Genomic DNA, 26,066 nt, shown 5'->3' with positions numbered 1-26,066 from the left:
ACTCATAGGTGCGCTTAGTCAGTAAGTCACAGATTGTACAGCAGTGTTTCCTCACGATAAATTCCAAAGCAAGCTGCCCTCAGTAGCACAGGTCAAGTAACCAGCTTTTCATTCAAAGCATTAATTAACAATACATTGAACTTTTATGCCACCTTCTGCTACAAAAGAGCATTCAAACCTCTCTACACAGAACCTACTTCACAGCAATAGCATGCTGTCATCATCTTTACCTACAAGACAGAAAAACTGCAAAACAGAAATGAAGAGCATCCCACAAACATACACGTGGGGTCAGAGCTGGACAAGTCCATTTCATTCCACCAAGTTGTGCTCCACTCCTCATACTGAAAAATCCACCCCAGGGGAGAAGCACATGGACACATGCACACACTGTTCAGCCATGTAACAAAGTCCACTGTTCATAAAATACACCAAAGTGGGAGGTATTCAACTGCTCAACCAGTAAAGAAAGAACAAAATTACCAAGAAACACGCAAATTTCAGTCCAGCAGAACTGTTTTCCCCCTAAAAGCCAACAACCAATGTTCTGTGAATGTTTTAACCTATGTAATTTATCAGTAGAGATTTACATAGCAGAGCTATAGCCCAGGACAAACCTTTGCCATTTGCGGAGCTCTGATGAATTTCTAGTTCCATTTGTGTTCTCAAGCAGTAACGTTTCTGGTGCTTAGAAGCTATGCCTTCCACTGAACAGACGAAAAGCCAGAGAAACAGCAGAGATCCTTCAGAGATTGCTCACTTTATGGCTTCACTCCTAATATTTCCTGGGTTGAGCAGCAATAAAGGGAGTGGCCCTAGCAAAATAGGTGTGTCCGTGTTCCCAAACAGTTTAAAGGAAGAGTGAGTATTTTCCTCTAGATATTCCGTTCATCATCAAGACCATAGTATGTTGTCTTTCAAACAGTGGTATATTTCAATGTGTGGACTGTCTCCAAGCAGCTGATATTACTGACAGCTTGCTTTTTCATGCATGCAAAGGGATCCTGGCTTGCCACAAAGGCTGACTACAAGCAGACTTAATTTAGTCCTATGACTGTTTTACTTCTATTTTACTCTGTGCCTCATCTTCACTCCACTGTTGTTCCTTTTTGAATATATTGCACCTAAGTAAAAGAGTCAGACGGGGATCAAAGAGACACTGTTTTAACACTTTCCATAAACACTTAGAGCATTCATAGCCAAAGTCCCATGCATCTTCGCCAGGTTCCCATAACATCCCACCCGGACACAGGCAATTGGGCTGACTACAAGTGTAAACTTCCAGGCACTTCCTTCTACGCAGCTGCACGAACTGTTCCATAAGCAGCTGAATTAATGAATCTTTTTTTCTGACACATTTGCGTCCAACATCCTCAAAATCCATCAGGTCTGCCTTACCTGCATGTAACATCCTCTTGGGAGCACCGCTGCCAGAAACACTTTCAGTTCCTTTCCATTTGTCAGCTTTCCCAGCTCCTCTCTGTCTCCTTCAGTTTGTCCATCAAAGCTTAAAGCTGTCTTCCTTAACTGCTTCCATATCTTCAGTTTCCACCTACACCGCCTAAACCCTGCACTCTCTTCTTTCCTTCTCTTTCCTCTGCTAAGACACTGGTTAGTATCTTTGGGTTCTATTCACTGAAATGAAGTGAGAGGGAAGGACAGAGCAGTTGTAACACTCATGCCCTAGGAAGTCAGCCTGGAAAGCAGGCAAACCCAAGGTGCAGCAGCCAACAACTTTCAACCCAAAGCCCTCTCCACAATACGCTGCTTGTACTCTGTGCATTATTACGGGCTGAGAGACGGTGCTGAAGAAGAAACCCATTTTTTCACCCTTTTACTTTAAATGACAGAAGAAAAGGCAAAATTACCACAATTTTTTCTCCTATAAACATGTATGAAAAGTCGTCAGAAATATACAAAACGTGCTGGTTTCCTGGGTAAAAAAGACTACATCCAAATGTTAGCCAACTACTTTCAATTCCCTGCTTTGATCATTAAATCCTGAATTTCCTGAACTCTTGACTTCATTTTCTCCACATTGAACTGTCATCCTCTCAACCAGAGTATTAAAAACACACACTCATACAGACGCACAGACAGATGTTAACACTGACATGGAGTCTGGTCTCTCCTCCTTTATCGTCAGTCTGCCATTCTCCTCCTCTGGCTTTATACATTTTATTTGCTGCCAAATTAAAAATAGTGCAGGACAGGGAGTACGCTCCATTTGGACTTCAGTGTGCCTGACAGAAAATGATGAGCTCAACAGAAATCCTGCTTTCTCTCCAGCCACCCCCACCTTTCTTTTTAATAATCAAGATGCTCCACACTTTAATTAACATTACTACCGCTTTGATGTGGTAGGCAGATACAATTACGTCTTTTCTACAGACAAAAAACATAAAAGCACAGAAAGTATTGACCTTTAGCACTTACTTATGGCTACTCTGCTCCTAGTCACAACTGTGTTGTCTGCCTGTCTCTGGTACAATTGTCTAGAGGAGCTCCATGGGTCTATGGGAAATATGTTCTGTCCTCATTAAGAGGCAAATTCCTGGACTACGCCACTGCAACTTACGCAGCTAACCACAACTATATTGTCCCGGCTTAGGTGAAGAGATGAAAGAAGGAAGTTGAGAATGATTCAATATACATCTACATATTGTGCAAGTCATCGTACTCATACTAGCTGTATATTATTAGTAGCTATAACATTAGATGCTACATTTGAGCCATTATTAAGTCTTCTGTATAGCTATATACATACATACATATACTCTCTGTAATACAACTTGATTACATGTTGATTTTGAACTATGTTAAATTTAGGGGTAATTTAGTAACCATGTAAGAAGAGATCGTTCTCACACACTGTGTTCTCTTATGCTGGAGGTCTAGCTTCCAAAAACTCTGAAGCCTACTGCCACAAACACTGTATGTTGCCCTCGTAAAAAAAAAAACATGCAAATCTCACCAAGTGACAAGATTCTGAACTACTGCAGTCTGTCATGCTGAGCAGAGAGATGGTATTGTTGGCTATTAAAGCTCAGTAGAGACTGGCTGACTATTAGCTCTCCAGCAATTTCACTGGATTTAGATTACTCCATCCTACATAGTTCTCAGGCCTGTTGTAATTCCTGCAAATTGACTAAGCATAATCAATCCCCATGCTGCAAGGGCCATGCCAGAAGAACAGAAAGGCAACAATGTTCGCAGGGACTCCATCACACAAACCAGCAATCTGAAAGCTGTTAAGTTGAAGAGCACACTTACGTGATTTAGACTTTCTTTTAGTGCCTTTTTTCCCCCCTCCAGACTTCACATAATCCAAACAGAAGCTCCCAGAATCACAAACTACCTACTACTACCAGTAAATGCATTAACCAAGAATGTTATCAGACATTTCAGACAGCCACAGATTCACAGGGCAGCGAATTCCTGTTGAGTTTGGTGGGAGACACACAAGGCATCATTGCTTCTCCTTCAAGTTTCCAAAACACTTCTTCCTAGACAACATTAGATTGTATTAGCTCAGCCTGCTCCCTAGAAGATTTTATCCCTGTTGAGATATTATTTCCCTACTACAGATGAGGAAAACACTTCACTTATCTTAAGTGATCTGCCCAGGACCACAAAACTCTATGCTTGATTTACGAACTGACTCTGCATCAGGAATCCCAATCCCAGCCATTCAACCTTCTGTCTTGAGAAAATTATTTAAAAAGAGGAAAAAAAAAAAAAAAAAAAAGAAGACTGAGATTTTAAAGGAGACCAATAAGCTCTTACCATAAGGAAATCAACCTACCTTGCTCCTTCATAGCTTTTCTCCTTATTTCTTCTGACTCCAAGACCCACATATAACAGGACATGCAGGAGATGACCCAGTCTTGTCACCAGAGCTGGTTCATAAGGGCCAGCAACAGAACCAACAGATCTCAGATGGAAATCACAAGCTCACTCTTCCTCGTTGCACCAGCAAACAATTTCCCTCACCTCCCAGTCTGGCCTGGCACTGCTGATCTCTAGTTACTCTCCTTCTCATTTACTGCTGTCTCTGGTGACTATTCCAGAATGTTTCCCCATCCTGTGAAGTCACTGCATCTCTGCCAGTGACTCTGTCTCCCAGCAGAAATGAATTTACAAAGCTTCCTCAGTGCTTGTGTATAGCAATTATTTACAAGTGTAACTGCTTGGAACAAGTGTTATGCCATGCATTCTGTGTTCCAGAGTAACCAAGCTTTATAGACATAAAACACAGCCAGGCAAACTTTCCTTCCTTGTGCATTGCTAATGCATCCTAATTATAACATTTTACATGTATTTATGTACCTTTCATCCTACTGTATCCCAGAGCATTCTGTAAACTGTCACAAGGTTTTAAAAGGAGGCCTATATTAACACAGAACAACTAATAGGTAGACATCTCCAGAATCCAGTGCAGCAGCCTGTAGATGTATCTGCATTGTGAGAGGGGTTTGGGCCAGTGGCAGAAAACTGGATCTTTGTAGCTAGATAAAGACCTTCCTCCCCCTTCAGACATCACTTGAAATTCTTACACATCCATTTCATTTGATGATCTCAGCGTTTTAAAAACATTAATTGATGTGTATGGTATTCAAATTTGGCAAAGCGTAAACGAAGATATAAAACCCGCAATACTTCTTCTAGCAGCCAAGAGCAAGTGCTGAAGAGAAAAAGCACAGGAACCAGGGCCAACAATGAGCAATCCTTCTCAAATCTCTCACATGTTGCAGTAAAAATGTGGTTTAGCTGGAGGTTGCCCCCAGATCACTGCTTATCAGCTACCACGGCACCGAGCTGCTCCAAATTTTTCTAGTTCCTTCTGGAACACCTCTCTCCTTTTCATTGCTCTATGCTCTGAAGTAGTGGGATCCATCTTGCACTCCAGTGCTGTAGGAAGCAACACTTCCAAAGTAGTTTTTTTGTTTGGTTGGTTGGTTTTTTTTTTTTCTTTTAACCCTATCACCTGCTGGTTTTAGGAACGTTTATCTCTCAATACATTCAATTTTACAGGTAAACAAAGATTGAAGTCATTTTTTTTTTCCAACAAGACCTTAGGTCTGCAAGATTACAATGTTTATATTAAGGTGTCTAATTTTAAGCACCTTATTTTAAAAATTCCACCCATACAGATGCCATGTCACTTTCCAAGGTTGCACATTGAGCTAGTAACAGCCCTGATGAAAGAGCCCAAGCATCCTTGTCGTTAAAAATCACTATTAGAAGGCAAAAAGGAGGAGTAAATAGCAAGTTCCCCAACATATCCATGCAGGAAGGATGGAGGCTGAGTCAGTTCTATTGGGATTTCACTGTACGCTTGCAAGAAATGCAAATATTTCAGTTGTGATAAATCGTGCTTTTAATAGCTTCTAAGACTAAAACAGCAGTCTCCCACTGCACTTTACTTAAAGATTTACTGAACAAGTTCTGTCTTTTCTTTAGCTAAACATTTGCAGAGCTACAATAACATGCAGCCTCCCTCTGTGCTCTCCCACCCTGAAATGCAGCTTGGGAACTCACTGATATCGACTGCTTTCCCCTGACTTGGCTCTTAGGCACCGAGCAAAGGATCACAAACAGAAAGCTTGAAGATAAAACATGTGGCAGACCGTGACTGTCACATGCCTTCTGTTGCCAAGTAAAAAAAGGGGGGACCAATTAAATGATGATTAAATGGATGATTTCTATAATTTTTATTGGCTTTTTTGTTGGTTAAGCAAATGTTTTTTCTTTCAAATGGAAAGCGCATTAGCTGAAGGGGTGACTTTTATTACCACCAGAGGCTGGCACTCAACAGATCTTCACAGTAAATAACTTTTGGTCAGATCCTCAGCTAGCTATGATTGCTTTTACTCCCCAGTAGTAACAAATAACCTCCTTCCTAATTTTGACACAACTTGGTTGCAACTGTGATCCACTTGCCATAAAATTCTCAGGGAAGAGAAAAACATTTACACTCTGTCTGTGACAGAACAATGTTTACATCCTTGATTTTTGCAAGGAGGACCTTCAACCTTTCAGAGCAGTCGACCAGGACCTAAATGAAAGGCCTGGGTGAAGAATTAATTCATAATGAATAACAGCAGTCAAGATAAGAAATTGGATTCTCAGAAAGCAAAGAGAGTGACAGGCAGAAGGCAGTAGTTTTCCTTCAGTCCTAACACATGTGGCTTTACCTGTATAAGGATGGTACAATTCATCACAGCCAACTGCCAGCTCAGAAACTCCTCAGTCTGAGGCATGATGATGTAGAAGTGAACAAGAGTTGGGATTACGGGATCCCGAGAGCATGCCTGTCCTCAGCATCATGCTTCTTACATGACCTGCTGTGAGTCCTTAGAGCAGAATTTTCTTTAATTAACCAGTCTCTTTGTGATATTACATCCCTTACAAGAATAAATAAGCAAACTCTAAAATGAAGAACTTTGTTGTTGTTTTTTAGGAAGAAATTTGGGTGTGGCACTGAGCAGCAAAATACGATCCCAGGATTGACAAATGGATGCCACTTTCCAGCGTATCAAGTTCAGCATCAGCAATTGCAGGCTATAACTCACAGAATCCCTTATGTAACCTACATTCCCACTTAAACGCATAGCTTTACAAGGAAAACTAGTTAGTGTAATGATTCTGTTTCTTCTGGCTCCTATACAAAATCTGTTAATGGGATGTTTATGAACTTTTTTCTCTTGACAACTTCATCCATTACTTAAAACAACTCTTCTCCCTTCAATAGTGCCAATATACTTCTGGAAGCATGTCCTGACAGGTACATGTTCTCTCAGTATCAATTTTGTGAGGCTCAGCCAACACATACCTGTTTAGAGATGCTGGGATTTACCTACCCACCCCCATCCTGCCATCAAACAAGGCATCAGCATTCCCCCCTACTGGTCAACTCCTACTGTTCAGCAAAAATTCTTCTTTTTTCCCAAGTGCACAAAGATCTCTTCATTACTACAACACAAATTTAAGCTATTTCTGTGATTTACCCTCAACTGCTCTGTACAATATGCTCATCTCTACTTGGCACGGAATCCACCTCCCAAAGTTGTCATCAGTACAGTTCATTCGCAGATCCCTACGTTTTTCTGGTGTATGAACAATAATCTCTTCCACCTTAATTAGTAATTTCTCAAGAAAAAAATTCAAGCTTACAAGTTTGTCACGTTTTACATTATTATGTGAAAAAAGGCCTCTCATCAGCCTCTCTTGCATTAAGCCGTTCTGTACCCACAGTGAAAAAAAAAACAATGGTTAAGTTCAGTCATTAAGACTTTGTTCAAATGAGCATTCAATTGAGTTGACATGCTTTGCATTTCCAGAATAACCACAGCATTGTTTCAAGAGAAAACAAAAAGTGGAGCCATTTTTACTTCAATAATAACTACTGGCTCCTACTGAGGTCAAGGCATCACTGGACGTAAATCTGTAAAAACACAGCAACTTTCCTCTAACTTTACTTACAGTTAAAATCTGTACAGGTGAGATAACCACTGGGCAGGAGGCAAAATTAAGACATAAAGAGAAAGGAATAAATTAATCTAAATTTGTGCACTACAGATCAGTGGCAAAGCCTAGGTATTGTAACGATCCAGGCAGGAACCCACAAGGCAGTTTTTCAGTTTGTTTTTTGTTTAAGTACAGATACACCCATAGGCATATTACAAATCACAACAAATGAACAATGTAGTACAACTAAAAAATTAGTTGTCTCTCTTTTTATGGAGAAATCATCGGTATCTGAAGAATAAGGCTCGAAGATTTGCTAGAAGGCATGAATCTGAAGCAGTTAAAGCACGTGGAGTGCCCTAAAATCCTGTAAGTATGAAGCACAGTTAATAGGGAAAAACACTGGAAGAATTCAAATGATACTGTATAGTTCTTCTTTGCTGCAAGGCAATTTTTATCACAGCCCATTGGATTATATTAAAAATTCTTTCATTAAAATTTTATTACCACTGACAATACTATGTAGGAGATGTGACTTTAGACCAGGAACATTTTCTTTCTTATCACAGTGATTAAAGCAAGATAATGCAGATATCTAAGAAAGAGGGCTTTTTTAAAATCTTAACACCTTTCAGTAGCCTCATGGAAAATACCAGGGTGTCAACCAACATTCAATCTGAATAAATAATGTGGTGGTCGTGTTATTTTGTTATGGTGAGCAGAGAAAACTGAAAGTGCTAGCATAATAGACATCAGGAGTATTGGCACTCTGTTTATTCAACAAATCAGTAATAAAAAAATTAACTTTCAGGAAAACGCAGGATTAAACTTGATACACAGTGCTAGGTGAAAGGAGAGGGAGAGTTACTCTTCTTTTAACTCCCATTCACTTGCTGTTATACCTGCTAGTTTTACTTAGAAGCAGGGCAATGACACTTGCTTCTCGTTACTTAAAATGCATCAGGGATGCCTCACAGAATCTGTAGTTCTATTTATTTATAACCTCTGTTTCAAAGGACAGAATTCAAGAATCATGCTCAATACTACCTGCCATACCTAACCAATAGTTCAATATTGCTATTCTATTACTCAGTGCCTCATGCATTACAAACCACACACTGGGAGCTCACCTGAGTGCAATTCCTTTCTACTTACAACCCAAATTTTGTGCTAGAATAAGTGGAATTCTGGTCAGGACTTGCACGTGGGACAAGAGACCAAAAATATGGAAGTTCACATTGGCCATCACACACTTGCCAGGTCATTCCCCCTCAGGAGAACATAGTTCAAAGGGAACAGCGCCGGCAAGAGCAATGAATACACGGCAGGGTGGAGACAAAGATCACTGGTTACGTGAATCCTGAAACTTCAATTATTTGAAATCCTGAAGGAACAGATTCCACCTTATGGCAAGTGCTTTTACAGGCATCTCACTGATATTCTTACTCTCTCATCTGACATCATGTAAGGATGAAAAGATTTCAGGCTGAGAAAAATTATAGCTTTTGTCTACCTACTGCAGACCACAATGCCTGCATTGGAGTGCTGAAGGGCAGAAGCCTCAGCATTCAGCACCCCAGAGTCACAAAAGAGAATCACAGAATAGATCAGGCTGGTAGGGACCCCTGGAGATCTCTTGTTCAACTTCCTGCCCAAGGCAGGGCTACTTTCAAAACCAGATCAGGTTGCCTAGGGCCTTGTTCCATTGGCTTCTGAAAATCTCCAAAGATGAAAATTGCACAAAGTCTCTTGGCAGTCTCACCAAGGGCTCAAATACACTTACTGGGAAAAAAAAAAAAAATCATTCTGTTCAGATGAGATTTCTCTTGACGCAGTTTGTGACTGCTGCCTTCCAATCCTTGCACTGTGCACCAAGGGGAGTCAGAGAAGGGAACTATTACAGAAAGCAGGGGTTCATTCACGTAGTGCATCCATTCAGCCAGCAACTATACTTGCTCTTATCTTTTCTTCTCCAGGCCTAAACAAGTCCTCAGACTCATCATGTAGGCCACACACTCTAGATTCCTCATTAGCACTCTGCCTAATTTGCTCATTTGTCTGCACCCCTCCTGCATAGAGTGCGAGGAGCAAGGCAGGAAGGTAAGACTGGAAACTATTCCAGAGGAAGCCCTCAGTGTTGAGCACAGAGCAATCACTTCCCTTGATCTGCCAGCTAGACTCTTGCAAATCTTGTAACTCTTACTCCACCATGCAGCAAGCTCTTCAGGGCGCAGCGCTGACTATCACTCAACCATCAGGACCCCTACTCCTCCGCTAGAAATGAGAAAAACATAGCCAGTTCTATGCAGCCTGCCTGGTTTTTCCATCCAAATGTGTAGGACTGCATTTGTCTTTGCTGAACATCCTAAGTTCTATGCTGGTCCACCCTTCAAGACTGCTAAAGTCCCCCCCTGAAAGTCAGGCCTGCTCTGCCTCCTCCATACTGACTGCTCCTCCCAAACTGAGGACACCTGAGAATTCTGCCCCCCCACCTAGGTGAATGACAGAGATGTTGAATAGCAGTAATTCCAGTACCAAACCCTGACGTACACTGCTTGTGACGTGCTGCTAGATAAACTTCCAGATACTAACTCTTTCAGCCTGAGAGTCCAGTGAGTTCTTCCAAAACCTCCTAACCCACTCATCCAGTCCATAACCCCCCAGTTTGACTACATATACATAAAGCAGATCTTGCGTGTTGGCCCAAAGAACAGCAAGCACAGTCAAGCCCAAAGCTGTGCTCCTACTCCACATCAGCACCTGGAGAGAAGAGGTTCAAGGGCAATGACAACTGAGTGCAACTTAGCAGTTGTTTGCACTAAGAAGAGCTGCTGCATCATTTTAGAAGTCCAAGATGTTCATATGCATGCATCCCAAACAAAAATGATCGACACCTCAGTCACCACTTGAGAATTCCTCCTTTCCCCTGTATTACCGACAACAACCTTCTGTCCATTTTTTCTGTTTTTCTTCTGTTACATTCACAGAAGAAAAAGTAGAATTAAACACCTCATTCTCTTGTTATCACTTAATCTGCTCTCCCGCAAAGAACAGAACACAGCTAAGGTGTAGTCTGTTTCACCTATTTAAAGAACGAGCTGTTATAATTAGCCATCCATCCCAGATGAATCAGAAAACAATCCCACCTTTTAGCATCTGAGAACTCATGGAACAATTTTATGAACAAAAATGATTCCAAGCCAATGAGATTTATCTGGCATTTGACTGAACACTTAGCAGTTTATGCACATATGACACCCACACACTAATTCTGCTACTTTCTATCATAGCTTTCACATTTGTTCCATGACAAATTAAGAGCTTAAAAAAAAAGAGCCAACCAACGGTTTGGCCTTTTAACAGGCTGCTTACGTACACCAAAAGGAATCAGAAGTCCAGCTCAAGGTCAACTGCATTGCCAAAGAAGGCAGTTCAAAAACAAACTGGACAACTCATATAGACACCTACACTGGAAACACAAATCCCTTGTTCCACTCTCTTTCACCATTTGTCCACTTCACGTACACACCTCTACACAGATTCCTGGAAGCTCAGTTTCCAGATAGCTTTATTATAGTGTCACTAATTTTTCCAGCTCAGAACTATTTTCAGCTACAGATTGATTTCTATTTGGAATCTTAAACTCTAGCTCACTGCTAGGCTTAATTTCATTGTTTACTTCAAGACTCATTTTGGACTGTTCTCTTGCAACACCAATAAAATTCTACCGGTGATCTCTGGACTAAATCTACAGTGATCTTTCCTTTCCCATCAATCTAAAATAATATCAAAGCATGATGTTTCCCATCGAATTTGAAAACCCTTAAATGCCACATTGATTCTCAGACTTCACATTCAAGAAAGATCAATTTTTTGTCAAAAGATTTTAGATTTAGTTCTTCCTATCTCCATGCCACTTATATCCTATTTTGAGAGGTACCGGAGTACCAGTACTCTTCTACCAGCTGCCTTCCAAAATCTCTGGTTGAGCTGAATCCGACCTCCTAGTCATTTGTCTCAGCAGACCTACACATACCCTGCATTATTACCATCAATTAATTTGCAAAGCAGCCACTCCAAGATCTCTAAAATGACAGTCTCATTTTCCAAAAGTCAGCTTCAGCAAATCTGAGTGTACAAAGCAGCTTCCAAACTAAACAAACGTTCTGGACCATCACAGTCGTTCTTATTGTTCATCAATTATAACCACAAGAAAAAAAAAAGGAAAAAAACAAATCCTTGGAATAATTAGTGGCACCTATATCCTGATATGCATATTACTCACACTGTCAGAAGTGAAAAACACTGCTCCTCTGTGCCAGTAGTATTACTGGGTAAAACCACATTAAAAAAACAGAGAAAAAACTTAAGAGCTTTTCTGCCCTGTGGAGACAGTTTTAAAAATAAAAAACTGCTAGTACAATGTGGAGAAATCAGATGAAAAATCCTGGCTTCTCTAGAAGGCGCCTACTCAACTTTACTCTTTTCCAACAAAAAATACGCACACCAAAATCTAAAGGAATTCTTCTCATAAGTTCAAGTGCACGCTGTGAGTAAAGCTATCACAAGGCAATCTGACAGCAGATGAGCTGGAAATACCTTCCAAATATTTTAAATGGCTCCAGTGTCTCGGAGAGGTGACAAACTGGTCTGTGACAGCACTAAGTAATACAAATGCTTATTTAAATGTTGTTGAAATACATGTTCCAGACCTGCACGCAGTGACAACTTTTGTTTGCTGTTCAGGAAAAACAAATTTCTTTTTAAGGAAAAACTTCTTTTGACAAAGACGGTTCCAAGATCTTTCCTTAAATGAATTCCCACTTAAACTTGTTTTCCTGCATCACACTGGAGCAGTAAGGTCTCTGCAAGCAAATACTCACAGACTCAGAAGCAAGGCTGGACAAACAAGCTTATGTTGTTGCCAGTCCAAGTGACAGTCAGGTTATGCCCTTGGTTGCTCCACCAGAGGACTATGAAAAACAGCCCTACGTTCAGAGATGACAGCATCTATTCTAGAACTGAGAACCAACGCCCCCACCCTTGAAACATGTGAGATAAGGTTTGGCTGTCCTCAGAATAGCACGAGAATCACCTACACAAGCTCTGGGAGAACGCTAGGCAGCAGAGAGGCAGTAAGCAGCCCGGACCACTGCTGGCACGCAGCAGCTGCTGACAGTCTGCCAGCACACATCCTGGTACTGCAGGAACAAAAACAACTTAATTAGCGGACAGCCACAGTCTGCACTGCTTTCAGCTCCTGGACAATTTCCACACATAACTCTCCGCATGTCTTTGGCCCAGTGTAGCTAGTGCTTCAGAAGCAAGGCTTTAAGGTATCCGAGTATTTTAGGACTTGGTAGTGCCTATCGCAGTGGGGATCAGCCCTTTGTCTGTGATCCAGGCGCATCATCTCATCACACTGTGTCTCACTGCTGTCATATGCCACAGAAGCGCTGTGGTGGAAACAGCCAGTTCAGCAGCAGGGACTGTGACTCTCAGGAAGGCAACAACACTTGGCATCTGAGCAGACAGATGACTGAAAAAGAAAAAAAAAACAACACCACTGCATATCCTTAGAATTACCCCATAAAAGTGGGGGCCTTTTCTGAGCAGCAGTCTCCTGGGCTGCGTATTGGTGCCCATGGAGCACAGTCCTTTAATAACAGTCACATAAGACAGGAGCTGAATGTGAAGAGAAGTCCCAACAAACATGCTACTCTGAGCAATGGAGGAAAGAGTCTGCCAGAAACCTCTCAATTTTTCTGCATGGCAGGGTGGCACAGCACCAGCGTGACACTCCAGCTGTAACTCAGAGAAGGAACATCACAATCAGCTCAGAGCAGTTCCCATGCGCTCAGCCTTTCCTCCTTTTTCACAACCATTCTGAATTCGAAAGGGGGAATGTTGCTTTTTCAAAACAAGCTTGGCTGAGTCACCAATAAGAACAGCAGCAGCTACAGAATGTTACAGGCTGGGCTAACTGGCAGGACCTAGCAGCATTGGAAGCCTTCAAGGCATGGAGCCAGACAACTGGAGCTCATTGGCCAAGGTGGTGCAACCGTTCCTTGGGGAACCTGGCATTAGCCTCACCCAGCAGCTGAACCACTGAATAATTCTGGCTTAAGAGCTGGAAAAACTGTCTAAGGACTCGCTCTCTCAGCTGTGGGTGAAAGTGCCACACATCTGAGCCAGGCTAAAGCAAATGTAAATTACTGCACTGAGAGGAGGAGGTAGCTAAAACTTATCAGATTTAACAGGACTCCTTGGATCCTGCTGCAGGCTTGAGGCAACGGTTTTGCTCAGAGAGGCTCGGGCACTGGGGACGTGGCACTGTGGTGTAATACAGCACTGCCTGCGTCCCACTGGGATGCTGCAGTGTCGCTACATAATAATTACCTGTTATGGCACAGGCAGATCTATTTTTGAGTGCTTGCAGTCTTCAAACAGAGACTATAATGGGTTTTCTGCCGGCAGACATTTCAGAAAATTAATTCAAATTAACTTTCGAAATGGATTATATAAACAACTTTAAAGCCTTTTGTGGGCGCTCTTGTTCATAACGAAGAGTGACCTTAATCAGTTTCAGTTAGCTCATTACAAGAATAAATTAAGATCTATCAGAGCCCCTTCAACTCTGAATTCACTTCCTTATTTAATTTGGATTAATTGTTCCTGTGCCTCTCCATCAGAGGCTGGTGAGCAAACAGAAACAAACACTCCTGCAATATCTTCTTACTGATGGTACTGCGACATATGTAACGTAAGGTGCTCTTCACCTCGAACATCCACCCAAGTTTCTGGACCCTCCTAACTCCTCAGAAAGGTCTCAGGCCAGCTATGGGAACAACAAGCAATGGAAGAAGCTGTCATATCCACACTCCAACTGATATCCAATTTCATTGTCTTGATACAGGTGGGACAGCTCAGTACCATGTGCAGTTACAGCATTACAGAAAAGCTGAAAAAAGTTAATATTTCCCATCAATAGCTGGCTGAAATAGCCCCGTGTACTCTGGAACAGCAACCCCAGCAATAGTTAGGTGCGGCCTTTCCCCAACCCTCAGTCTCCACAAATGTTAGGTTATGGCTGGAGGTCAGTGAGGGACAATCAACAGATGGTGTCAGCAGTGCCAGGGTGCTGTGCCATCACATCAAAGAAGGCAGAACAGCAAATGATGCATCTGTCAGGCTTCACTCCAAAGGCGTCACAGCCAAACGCTGTGGATGATGCCAGCTGTGATTTGAGCTGCACTTGACAGCCCTCAGCTTCTCCTCAAGTGCAGACCATATACAGAGACTACAAAAGGAGCTCAACACAAATGAACCAAAGCAACCTGCATTTTACAGAAGTCCTCTTCAGAGCTGGAGGTAGGCTCAAGGATCAGGCAGTAGTCATCGAACAGACTTTTCCTTATGACCAGGGTTGCCTGCTGCCTCATCAGGGGACAAGAATAACCTGTTTTGACAGATTTACTGCTCTTGTCATTTCCCACTAAACTTTCGTTAAAAGTTCTATGACCCATTTCCTACAACCAACACCCTTGCACCAGCTGACAATGCAAGGAAGTCAAGCAGACAGAGGGGAGGCAAAACAAGCTGAGAAGAAATTCACTTTGCTTGCCAAAGCATTTTCCCAATATTTTCCACAAAACGCTGCAACAGTATTTGCTTCTTTCTCAAATACCACATCTTCCCTAGGACCACGATTTTTAAGTCACCTTCTACTCTCACACAGCATTACTAAAAGAACAGCATTAGTCAGTCAACCTTTTTGCCTATAGCTAATTGAGAGAGTAGCTTTCTCGTATGTGCCAAGCAGACACAGGGCAGCAGTTCATTTGTATTTATGCCTTCTGCATCTGTGAAGCAGTGAGCTCTGAAGAAGTTGAGTAGCATTCCACTGACCAAATTAGTGTGATACTGACTTCCTAGAGAAAACTTGCACAGTGTTTACATATTAACTGAAGGCTTCATCAGTTACTTTGAAATTGAGATGCATGTAAACCTTGGGACTCCAGGCACTGAGCTGTCTCGTCAGGAAAACTTGTAATGGTATAAACATAGAAGAATTTGTCCTTATGTTGCCATCTATTTAAATTGCTATGGGTTTGCAAGTACGCATGCATGCCTGAGTGTACGTGTATTTCAGCATGAGAAGCTGAGATTCTGTTTCTAGCATTACTTCACTATGCATTGTTGTGTGTCTGTATTATCAGCACATAGCTCTGAGGGGAAAGGCAGCAAGAGTGAAATGGAAGCAAGCATGAAGGAAAGGGTAACTGTAGAGGCACCCAAGGTGTATGAGCTTAAGACTCACCTTTGTTGGAAACCTTCTGAGGAATCATATCACTTCTCTCTCACAGATTAAAGTGAATGTGTACTAGAAAACAGGAGTTGGTTTTACTTGTGTTAGGTCCAACACTGAGGCTAACAAAAACATTGAAATCCTGCAGAGTGGGATTTGGCTTTGGCTTTTCATTGGCTTCTTTCATTCGTAGATTTTCTGCAAGATCTTTCGTAACCCTCACACAGAAGATGAAGTAGGAACAAACCTAACTTGATGCTGCATTGCTGAATGTATGTCAGGCACCCGTGCTGCATTCTAAATCACACGTAGCACCGTTTGTCCCAAAGAACTCAAAGAACTTTACAACCTTCACTGGACTATGAAGTTGGCTGACATAGAGCCCTGACACGTAAAACTCCCACTGCAGTAAGTGGTAGGAGTTTCTCATTCAGAGAATAAGATTTGCAAACTGATGCCAAGCACGGCGGCAGGAGAGTACAGCTTCAGGGTAAATCTACACCCCAAGAGCACAGCAGATTGTCTGAAGCCTGAGAACTTCCTGCTATGATTGAAAGAATTACTTGTAACTACGAACAAGTTTTTCTCTTTGCTATGCAACCGCTCGATGGTCTTTGTTTCACCATCCAGCTACAGTCTGCATAGAACGGAAAGTGGTCAAATCTTTACTCTCAGAAACATGTAGATAGCCCTATCGCTATTCCATTGAAGATCAAATGCACCTGAAGATAGACCAGGGAGGAAATATAGCGATAAAAAGAGGTAAGAGAAACAGCAATAGGTAAGAGAAACCTTTCACTTTGCTGAAAATTCTATCTGCGTGCATTCAAATACTTGCCATAATGAAAACATACTCAAGGAAGATGGCCTTCTGAGGGATGACTTTAATGACAAAATGGTAGTAAAAAATCCCCAGGAAACTAACTGGAGTGGGCCTTAAATGTACAATCAAACTATAACGCTTAAGACTAGAAGTTGTCTCCTACATGGACTGCAACAGTTTCTTAACACACTGACACATGATGTGAGAAGGACCGTAATTGAGTAACCTGAACCTCTCGTATCTTTAAAGAGAGCTATTCAATGATGCAATTAAAAATATGGCAAGCAGTTATACATGGATTAGGGAAATGTAAGAGCTGCCTCAGTAGAATTAATAACCACCTCAGTAGAATTTGATCTGGGATTAATTTTTTTTTTTTTTTTTCATGCTGATAAGGTTTCAGGAATTTCAAGGCAATCAGATTTCATAGGTATCAAACAGCACCATCCCAGTGAGCTCCCTGCAGCACCACTCAGCCCTGACGCAGGCAGAGGGCCGCAGCCCCGCAGAAGCGCAGGCAGCCATCCTCTGCCTCCTCTGCCCAATCTCACTCGAGAACGAGTCAAGCCTGCCACTGCTTGACATTGCAAACCTGCATAAGCAGCACTGTGGTGACGAGAACCATGAGAACAGAAGAGATGCATCTTTTAAATTTTGAAAGCGAATTTACCCCCAAAATACCTAATGTTCATAGCATTGATGAGCCAAGCATTCATCACTTTCCTTACTCAGAGCAACTTCTAGGTGAGAGTTCAAAGCAAAAAGCCCAAAGTAACGTATTCTGCATAGTGCTGTGAATTTTATGTCTTCCTTCCTCAATCACATGCCTGGTTATTATCCTACTGTATTTCCACTCTTGTCAATGGGCAGACCGACACTTGTTAGAAGTACTGCTTCCAGACTGACTGGCTTTGGTACTCGAGTACTTTACGGTAACTTTCTGTTCTTGAAAATACTAAACAAGGAAGGAAAGAAGCAAGCCTGGGGAAACTACTTGTCATGATGAGGCCTCAAGAGCAAACGCTATTTTATTTCCTGTGTTGCATCAGTAACCTGCTAGTAAGTTTCACATTCTAAAAGCTATTCTATGCATTGCTGACATTATCAGTTTCAAATTCAAACTTTACTCACACGTACTTTCGACCTTCGTGGTCAAAAAGGGAAACTGCCAGGTATATCTGCATAAGGAAAATATAAGTGATGTAACTCTTTGTTCCACCTCAAGTCTTCAAACAAAGCTGGTAAGCAATCTGGTCCACAAGTACAGTTCCATCTTAAGATACTTGTGAGAGCATGCCGAACATAACACCGTAACCATAATTCTGGGGTCATCCCTAATACTGTCTGAAACAGGCAATACAAGACAGGAACACCAAGAGAAACGGAAAACAAAATTTGCAGGAAAATTCTTCATGCAGAATTTCTTGGTTTGTCTAATCGAATCTAGTCTGCATGCCACCCTTCAAAAATCAAATTCTAAGTAGCCTAAAAGTAGATGCCCAAAAACTGAAGCCCCAGATTAGTAGATATTCCTAAAAAATATAGCAAAGAGACCTGTGTACACTCCATTTCAAAATTAAAGGCAAAAAAAACCAACAACCCACATTTAAGGACAGAAATACTATTTGCACACATTCACTTAAACTCTTCAGTATCCCAGCTTTTCATTTGTAAAACGCTTCTTTCTTCTCTACTGCCTTAATAAATTCACATAGTCCTGTCACTGCAGTATCCAGCAAACATGGCACCCAAATTTGTTCAAAGCAGCTTTCAATATTAAAATCTAAATCCTGCAAAATACCTCAGAAGCCTCAGAGAAAATACGGAGGCTCATACATATTTTCTCAGCCCCATGCTCTATTATTATACAGACCCTTGATAGCAGCTCTCTGCTTCACTAGCGATGGATTAAAGCAAATTTCATTTCTTTTAATTAAAAGCCACCAATTATTTAAATTTTTAAAATAAGACGGAGAAGACAGAGTCATTCCCAATGACAAGTCAGCTGCTCTGAAATGAAGGAAAGTGATGCTGACAGCCACCTAATCCTCCTCCCTGTTGCAGGCATGCTGGGAACTCCGTAGGGCAACAGCAAGGGAATTCTAACGTCAGAAAGAAAAGTCTCGTAAATCTGGCATTAAACCTACACATCTTCACCCATCAGGTGAATTTTCTAGACATGATAAAATAACATTGGGCACTACAGACACAAAGACACACAAGCAATATCCGCCTAATTTAATCAGACAGCCAAGAGGCAGGGGAATATTCCTAAGTCCTTCTGCTTTCCAGTTCCTTAGCCGACCTCATCTCTTAACCTATTTAGTGCATTGTTTTTCTGATATGAATGCTAAGGTTTTACCCTGGCTTCTTCTGTGGCTTCTCAAAATGTAACCATGTATTAGTGTTGCTGCCTGCTCTTTCTGCTCGATTCTTATATGGCAGTCAGTACAGCTTTCAAAACAGAAAGACAATTAACTAAATTCACAGTTTTCACAAATCCCAGGCATTTGAACCTACAAAATGGAAAATAATATTCAGTTACAGTAAAAAAAAAAAAATAAAAAAATCTACTGAGGGGATTTACTGTCTCTAAAAGAGAAAGTATTTTCTGCCATAAGTTTCCTACACCTAAAGAGTTCACACTGAAAGGGACCAGAAAAGTTTACACCTCTTCCATTTATGAATTTGATTACTCAGAAACAAAAAAACATAGAACATAAGTGATGCAAGGGTCTTCTAATTAAAAAAATAATAATAATTAAAAACATAAATACAATACTGCTCCTTAGTAAATCTTTCACCTGCCACCTAACTAGGCAGCTACTGTACAGGCTGCCTTTCTTCAAATCCCTTTTTATAACTGCTAAACAAAATGCTTTTCACTTGCATGCAGCTGCAGAACTAAAGAAGGTAATCTTCTCGCTCTCGTTTGAATGCAAAATGAAACACAAAGGATTGAAAAAAACCAGAATCGCAGTACATTTTAAAATAGGAACAGAAAACACAGTACTGATGATCTGACATACTTTAGGTAACAATTATTCAGAAATCCAGTTTGATATGGCAGCTACTTGTAGGGACGTATGTCTTCCATGGTTCCAGCTCCCAAAAAGCTTCAGCTCTGTCACCAAGTTAGAAACAAAGTGCAGTGAAAATCGATACAAATAGCAAATGTAACATCCAAACTTCTTCAGTAAAAATGAATCCTGGAGGGCATTACAAATTCACCTAATCATCTGAACAATGCCCCAAATCTTGCAAATATTTTCCTAGTAGTGAAGTCATCTTTTTGACATTCTCTGCCACTGAAAGCAGCTTTCTCTGGACTAGAAAGGTATGGCAATCAATCTAACATTACTTATTAATTTATATAGGCCATATTAGAGTAGAAATATAAATAGGTAACCAACCAGAACACTGCAGAGCGTTAGGGGAAGAGGAATGAAGAGAATACAGAAATAACATTGAGAAGAGCACAGAAATAACTGCATCAGAAACAGTCCCAAACAAACAAACAAAATTCTTCCCCTTTCAATTAACTGAAAATTAATAAAAGATTATGAAAAATTTAAGTGCCTGACTGGTCTGTAATTCTAAGCCCCTTAGATTCATAAAAGCTACTTCCAGAATCAAAGGTAAGTCTATGTTTCCAAGTCTGCTCACCTCAGCTCTAGTATTAGCAACATCAGTTGTTTGAAACAGGATGCCAACTACCTTATGCTAAGTCATAAACTACTTAGTGGTACGTAGTTTGCATCCCACGTCAGCAGCTGAAAGGAACAGAAAAGTTTCACACAACATAATTTCATCAAGATTTGTCTTTCAGAAAAATACGTAACTCACTGAAACACAGTTGGTATTTTCTTTTCCCACGCTCACAGTTGATTTTTACTTGGTGGCATGCGGAAGTTTAGAATCCCTACACTCAAAACTCTTAAACGCTACTGACTGAATGAAGGCAACGAGAGATGCCGATTTTTACTGAAGTACCTGCTGTGCAGGCAGCACACAACACGAAGTCCAAGGCAATTCATTTTCTACAGCGTATTTTCTTTCCATATACAAAAAGTCCCAGAATATTTTAAAGAGAAAACTTTAAGGTTAAGGTAAGTTTGAAAGAAAGAATGAAAAACATGATTGGTTCCATTAGTTTTCCCTTTAAAGTAAACGTTGTCTTCCATGCTTTCCCAATTAGTTCTGGAATTAGAAGCAATGCTAACACAGGAAAACACCTATCCTTCTAGCCTTCCCCCAACCCCTTTTTCAAGTATATAAGGAAGGCCTGCAAACCTAGCAGATACATGTTAAAAGTTTTGCATAATTGGAACGTACCTACTCCTCTGCTCTGAAAAATACGAGAGATATAGGAAGGGACTGAGGAATTCATCAACTGCCAACATGCATTTCAGGCTGTCTGTAAGTGCCAGGAGGCAAACAAGCCTTCAGTTCATATACTCAGCTACTGTGCATCCTGTTTCCATGCAGTGCCACCACCCTCAGAGCTCCTGCACAAACAGGCATCACTGGGCAAATGCAACTGCCCACAGAGTGCTGCACAGCAGCAGTTTTACAGCACACAGCAACACGAGTCAAGCACTTGGATCACGATGCAAAGAATGCCACGCGTGTCACCCTCACCTCTATGTTCTGCAAACAGAAGCATCTTTTCCACAGGCAGAAGGTCAGCGCAGTCTGCAGGTGGTAACAAGATTAATGCTGCCAACTCCTCCAGAACATCCCAGAGGTAAGGTGATTAGCACACTTGCCATCATCTGTTCTCACTGTATACAAACGGCACTTTCTCCCAAGACTTGCACAAAATTCAGTTTGTTTTAGTGAGTTTAGAGGGCTGACAATTGAGAGGATTGTACTGAGCTTACAAGTGAACCAGACTCACATTCAGAACACACACATGTGAAAAGAAAACCACAGTATAAAAGATGTGTCATAAGATAAAATGTGTGCAGACTGACACTTGCAAAACACATGCACCAATTTGGTCTTGGGGGAACAATAACAAAAGAAAAAAATATTCTAAAAACAGTAATATTAAAATAATAATATACAGCTTTTGTGGACTTTAAAGTTCTTATCATGAAAAGCAAAACTTCAAACTTTAAAAAAACCAAGAAAATCAAAGGATATAAAGGATTTTTGAGACAAAAAAAACATACTGCACTGACCTTAATACTCAAGTGACAATTCTCTGGATTTTTAAAAGGACACAAAAAGTGTTTCTCCAAATAAGAATACTCCTGTGATTGCATTTCTTGTGATGAAGACAGTTGCATAGTTTTCAGGGTCCCACTGAGAAAGCTAATACAAAAACTACAGAAGGCAACCAGATGGAAAGGCAACCTGCAGAAAAGCACTGGCCTGAACAGTGGCATCTCTGGGGATTTATCTCAGAAAATAAATCTAGTACAGACTTGGGCAGTCCTAGAAGGAGAGGTGCCATGAGCATGGCTTGTCACAGTACAGGCATCTAAACATTGGGTGCTAGCACAGTCCTTGACTAAAAGCAATACATTATCAAATGCAGCTATAGCACCTTCCCTCACTGTCTTCAGTCCTACAATGCTCTTAAGATGTACGTATAATCCCTCACCTTCTGCCCAGGATTTCAGAACCAGTAATTTTGTAATTTCAGTAAAGCTAGGTATTTGGATAGATTAGTTCCAGTGGCTCAATTTCTTTCTTCATTTAATTAATTTATTTGAGAAAAAAAAAAAAAAAAAAAGCCATTTGCAATGAGTTTCAAAGTCTAACCACTCATTCCCCACCCCAAAACAGGTTTCCAATTATTTGTATATCATTGACTGCCTGGATATATTTGTTAAGAGAAAATACACAGTCTTTATTTATCGTTTCTATACCATTTATAATTTTATCACAGAAAGAGGGTAAAGAAAGGAAGCCTAAGATAATAATCCAATTGCTTCCTCCACTCCCTGTAAGCAGTCTAAGAAAAGCAAATGCTTGGAAGACTTTACTCTGAACAGAGATATTTAAGTCATGTTGAATATCTGAGAAGAAAAAAATATACCTAGTCTTTATTTTTTGGGCTTCTGCTGTACCTCCCAGGCAATAGTAAACTATTTCTAGTAACAGCTGCTAAGAATTGTGAAGAGTATTTTTAGGATGTAACCAAGCACAGAATATTTTTATCCATGATTGTACATTGTCAAAGTCAGATGAGCGTCAGTTAGGAAGAGTCTGGCTAAACTATCTCTCCTTATCATGCACTCACAAATAACTTGAAAAAGCCATTTAAGAAAGGGCATAACAGAGCAAACTGAGCAGTCCTATCATTTCTTGGGCGGGGAACATCTCCAGTGGAGTTTCATCCTGTCATACTCTGCAATAACAGTGGTAACTCTACAGTACCTTGAGCTAGACAGTCCAATGGCCTCCTAAGTTTCAAACACTGTGACGCTGTGACTTCAGATGTCCTGGGAAAACTCATTATCTCACAAGGTTACTTCAGCATCTCACTGGTGCAGCACAAAATGAGAATCTGGTTGGTATGATGAAAAACACAGAATTCTGCAGATCTGGGGAGGTGGCCCTGTGTTGCTGGGTTTTTTTCCCCATGTATTTGTTCACTGTTTTCAAATATTAAGCAGTCAAAATGATGTTGTATCAACCTTCTGCTTGTATTGCCAGATTCTGCAAAGGATTAAAAACAATTTCTCAATTATTTTCTCTCATCTTTGGGATTCGGAGAGAATCTCTCACGGAAATGAAGAGGTAGGAGGTAACTATCTTTGTCGGAAAGACAAGCCGGCTTTGCGCTGAGACGTAAGGGTATCTTCTCCACCTCCACATTAATTACTTTTCGCTTTGCGCAGTATTATGTAACGTATTGCTGTGAAACCATCTTGCAGTTTAAGTTTCCCTGCCCAAAACAAGGAGGGACCTGCTTCCTTACTGCCACTGCAACTGCATGCAGGCAGGAAAATAGATCACTTGGAGATTTCCAGGCTGCACTGCTGAGAGGAACGAAAGAACAAGTTACTGCTAAATGGCTGCAAGACAGAGAGAAGGGATACTGCTCATGCCAGAGTGTCTGGCCAAACTGAGGGATCCAAAAACATACAGCCTATTTCTCTATCATAACATGGAACTGAGAATGTAGAGGCAGAAAGGATCCCAGCAGGCCACCAGCTTACACCGTAAGTGATTGTTAAAATCTCTTTCACACTATTCTCTGCCACAGGGATTAAAAACAGGATGCACACAGAGCCACATAAAACCTGCGACTGGTTTACATCATTAATTAAAATTCTGAGGACTTATCTGCTGGGAGACCAAATGCTTTTATTACTCCAAAGAATAGTGAAAGGAAAGAGGAAATAACAAGGAAAAAAAAAACAACACTACAGCAACAGAGATGAAGGTGCCTTGATGTAGGTGCCCCATCTTTTTACTTCAGCATGACATTATCTGGTATCTCAATCTATCTCTGCACATGAAAGCTCAACTCAAGGGGTAAAGGACAGAGTTGTCCAGAGAATGAAGAGGAACAAAGGAATAATGAATAACTGTGGTATACACAGTCAGGCGATGCAGGCATGCCCACTCACAGTACTGGCCATGCAAGGTAGCATTCAAGAATCACAAACTGGTTAAGTTGGAAGGGATCTCAGAAGGCCACCTTCAACAAATCCTCTGCTCAAGCACAGACACCTAAAGAAGGCTGCCCACCACCACGTCCAGATGCCAATCTGAAGATCTCCAAGGAGGAGTACTCCACTACCTCTCTGGGCAACTAGTGGCACTGCTCAGTCACCTGGACAGCAAAGAAGTGCTTCTTGATGTTTAGGTGGAACCTCCTGCGTTCCAGTTTGCGCCCGCTGCCTCCTGTCTTAGACCTACAGAAAAGAGCCTGGCATGAGAATAAAAGCAACTGTTTAATTTTCATTCCCAACGCCAGAGATTCACAAAGCCCAAGCAAAAATAATACACTGTGCTAAAAAAAAAAAAACACTTTTTCACCTACTACTAGTGTAATATTTGTACTACACTTACCAAGATCTACACCCTCCTCAAAAAGAGGAAACATGAAAATATTGCAGTGCAGCACGATGGACACCGTTAACAAAGAGCGTATGAGAGTGAGAAAGCAGAGGTCCCTCACACACATCTGGACAATCGTCTTGAAGGTGGTTAGTGGGGACAGAAGAGTATGTTAGTGTTTCATTTTAGATTCACTGCCATTTCTTCACTCTTTCCTTTGGAAGCATGTGCAATTTCACAGCTGAGAGGAAGAGCTAAGGACAGGAAGACTACACACTTCTGGCACCTCAGTGTTAATTAGGAAGAAAGAGAGATGCTGTAGAGAATGACTGGACACTGATCCTGCTGCCGAGGGAAATGGAAAGTGATTAAAGGAGTTGGGGGAATCAGTGAGGAGCATGAGTCTGGAAAAAAACATCTCAGATGTTGATTCTCTAAACTGAGACCAGACTGAACTTGTAAGGCTCTGTGCAAAGATTCAGAGCCTTAAATTTCTCGTACCTACTCCACTGTGAAATAAAAGCAAACTCTTGATGGAAAAAGGGACTTGCTTGTTTCTTTTACAGGTGAAGCCTGTAATTCCACAGTCATCATCGGGAAGGATGAAGGCACTCCGGGAGGCCACACAGTGTAATTACACCTCTGTGATATCTGAAGCCAAAACAAAAGACCAAAGCTCACCTGCTCCAGGACTGGGCCACTTACGGGCCACTGCGGACGCAACTACAAAAGATTCCAAAAGCCAAATTACAAGCAGCAAGTTCCTTTGGTCACAGGAATGCGCGACAGTGGCTTTGAATTGTTTCACCTTTCCCTCATTAAAACCATTTTGAAGCTAGGAAAGCCAAACTTTGTCTCAGGAGTTCTGGGATGGCTAATGGCAACCTAATAGGCAGCTACAAACAAAGTGTCGTGAAAGCATTCGCTGGCCCCAAGGGGTAAGCTGATTACACACCAGAACAGCATGAAAGTGAGGTGATTAACTTCTGTGGAAATACAGCCACAGGGCTGCAGCTACTTAGCTTTGCAAGTCCACATCTGGCTAAAAAAAAAAGTTAATAATACTATATACCTCTGATTTAACAGAACGCATGAACAAATAACACAGCTCTGGATAAGAAACAAAACAGTGATCCAAACAATTCTCGACCTGGCTTTCTGATAAAAACACACAATCTTTTTGGTTAAAGTTTATCAAAACCAGGCTGTGCCCCAACACCTCTCTGGATGACGATTTTTAGGCGAAGATACGTGTAGATACGTGGTCGCGTTTTCTCCAGTGCTGCAACGAGAATGACGAGAGCAGCTGGAGAAGATGGGGCAATTACAGGTGAGCGCGGTACTGACTACAAGGGCAGCGTCGCAGCGCAGCCCGAGCCGGCTCGGCGGCCGCTCCCGCCTCCCGCCGCCAGGGGGCGCGGCCTCGCCGCCTCAGCCCTCCGC

At 41.4% G+C, this 26,066-nt stretch overlaps 1 protein-coding gene across 5 annotated transcripts in view; it reads right to left on the bottom strand.

Moving 5' to 3' along the window:
• ABLIM1 (actin binding LIM protein 1) overlaps window positions 1-26,066 on the bottom strand; it is a 182,419-nt gene that overhangs the window by 135,035 nt on the left and 21,318 nt on the right. Inside the window, exon 1 of one of the 5 annotated variants that reach the window (XM_021399858.1) lies at window positions 22,992-23,085. The exons of 1 other annotated variant lie outside the window; for it this stretch is intronic. In XM_021399858.1, coding sequence (XP_021255533.1) covers window positions 22,992-23,070 — 79 coding nt within the window. In that variant the 5' untranslated portion in view covers window positions 23,071-23,085. Of the gene's footprint in view, window positions 1-617; window positions 797-3,805; window positions 3,834-22,991; window positions 23,086-26,066 lie in introns of those variants that run through there. 3 more of the 5 variants (XM_021399860.1, XM_021399861.1, XM_021399857.1) reach the window with 3 other exon arrangements.

The sequence above is a fragment of the Numida meleagris genome, chromosome 5, assembly GCF_002078875.1.
Source record: "Numida meleagris isolate 19003 breed g44 Domestic line chromosome 5, NumMel1.0, whole genome shotgun sequence".
Taxonomy (NCBI): Eukaryota; Metazoa; Chordata; class Aves; order Galliformes; family Numididae; genus Numida; species Numida meleagris.
The sequence above is the reverse complement of the archived record's forward strand: the minus strand, read 5'-3'. Positions and strand labels throughout refer to the sequence as shown.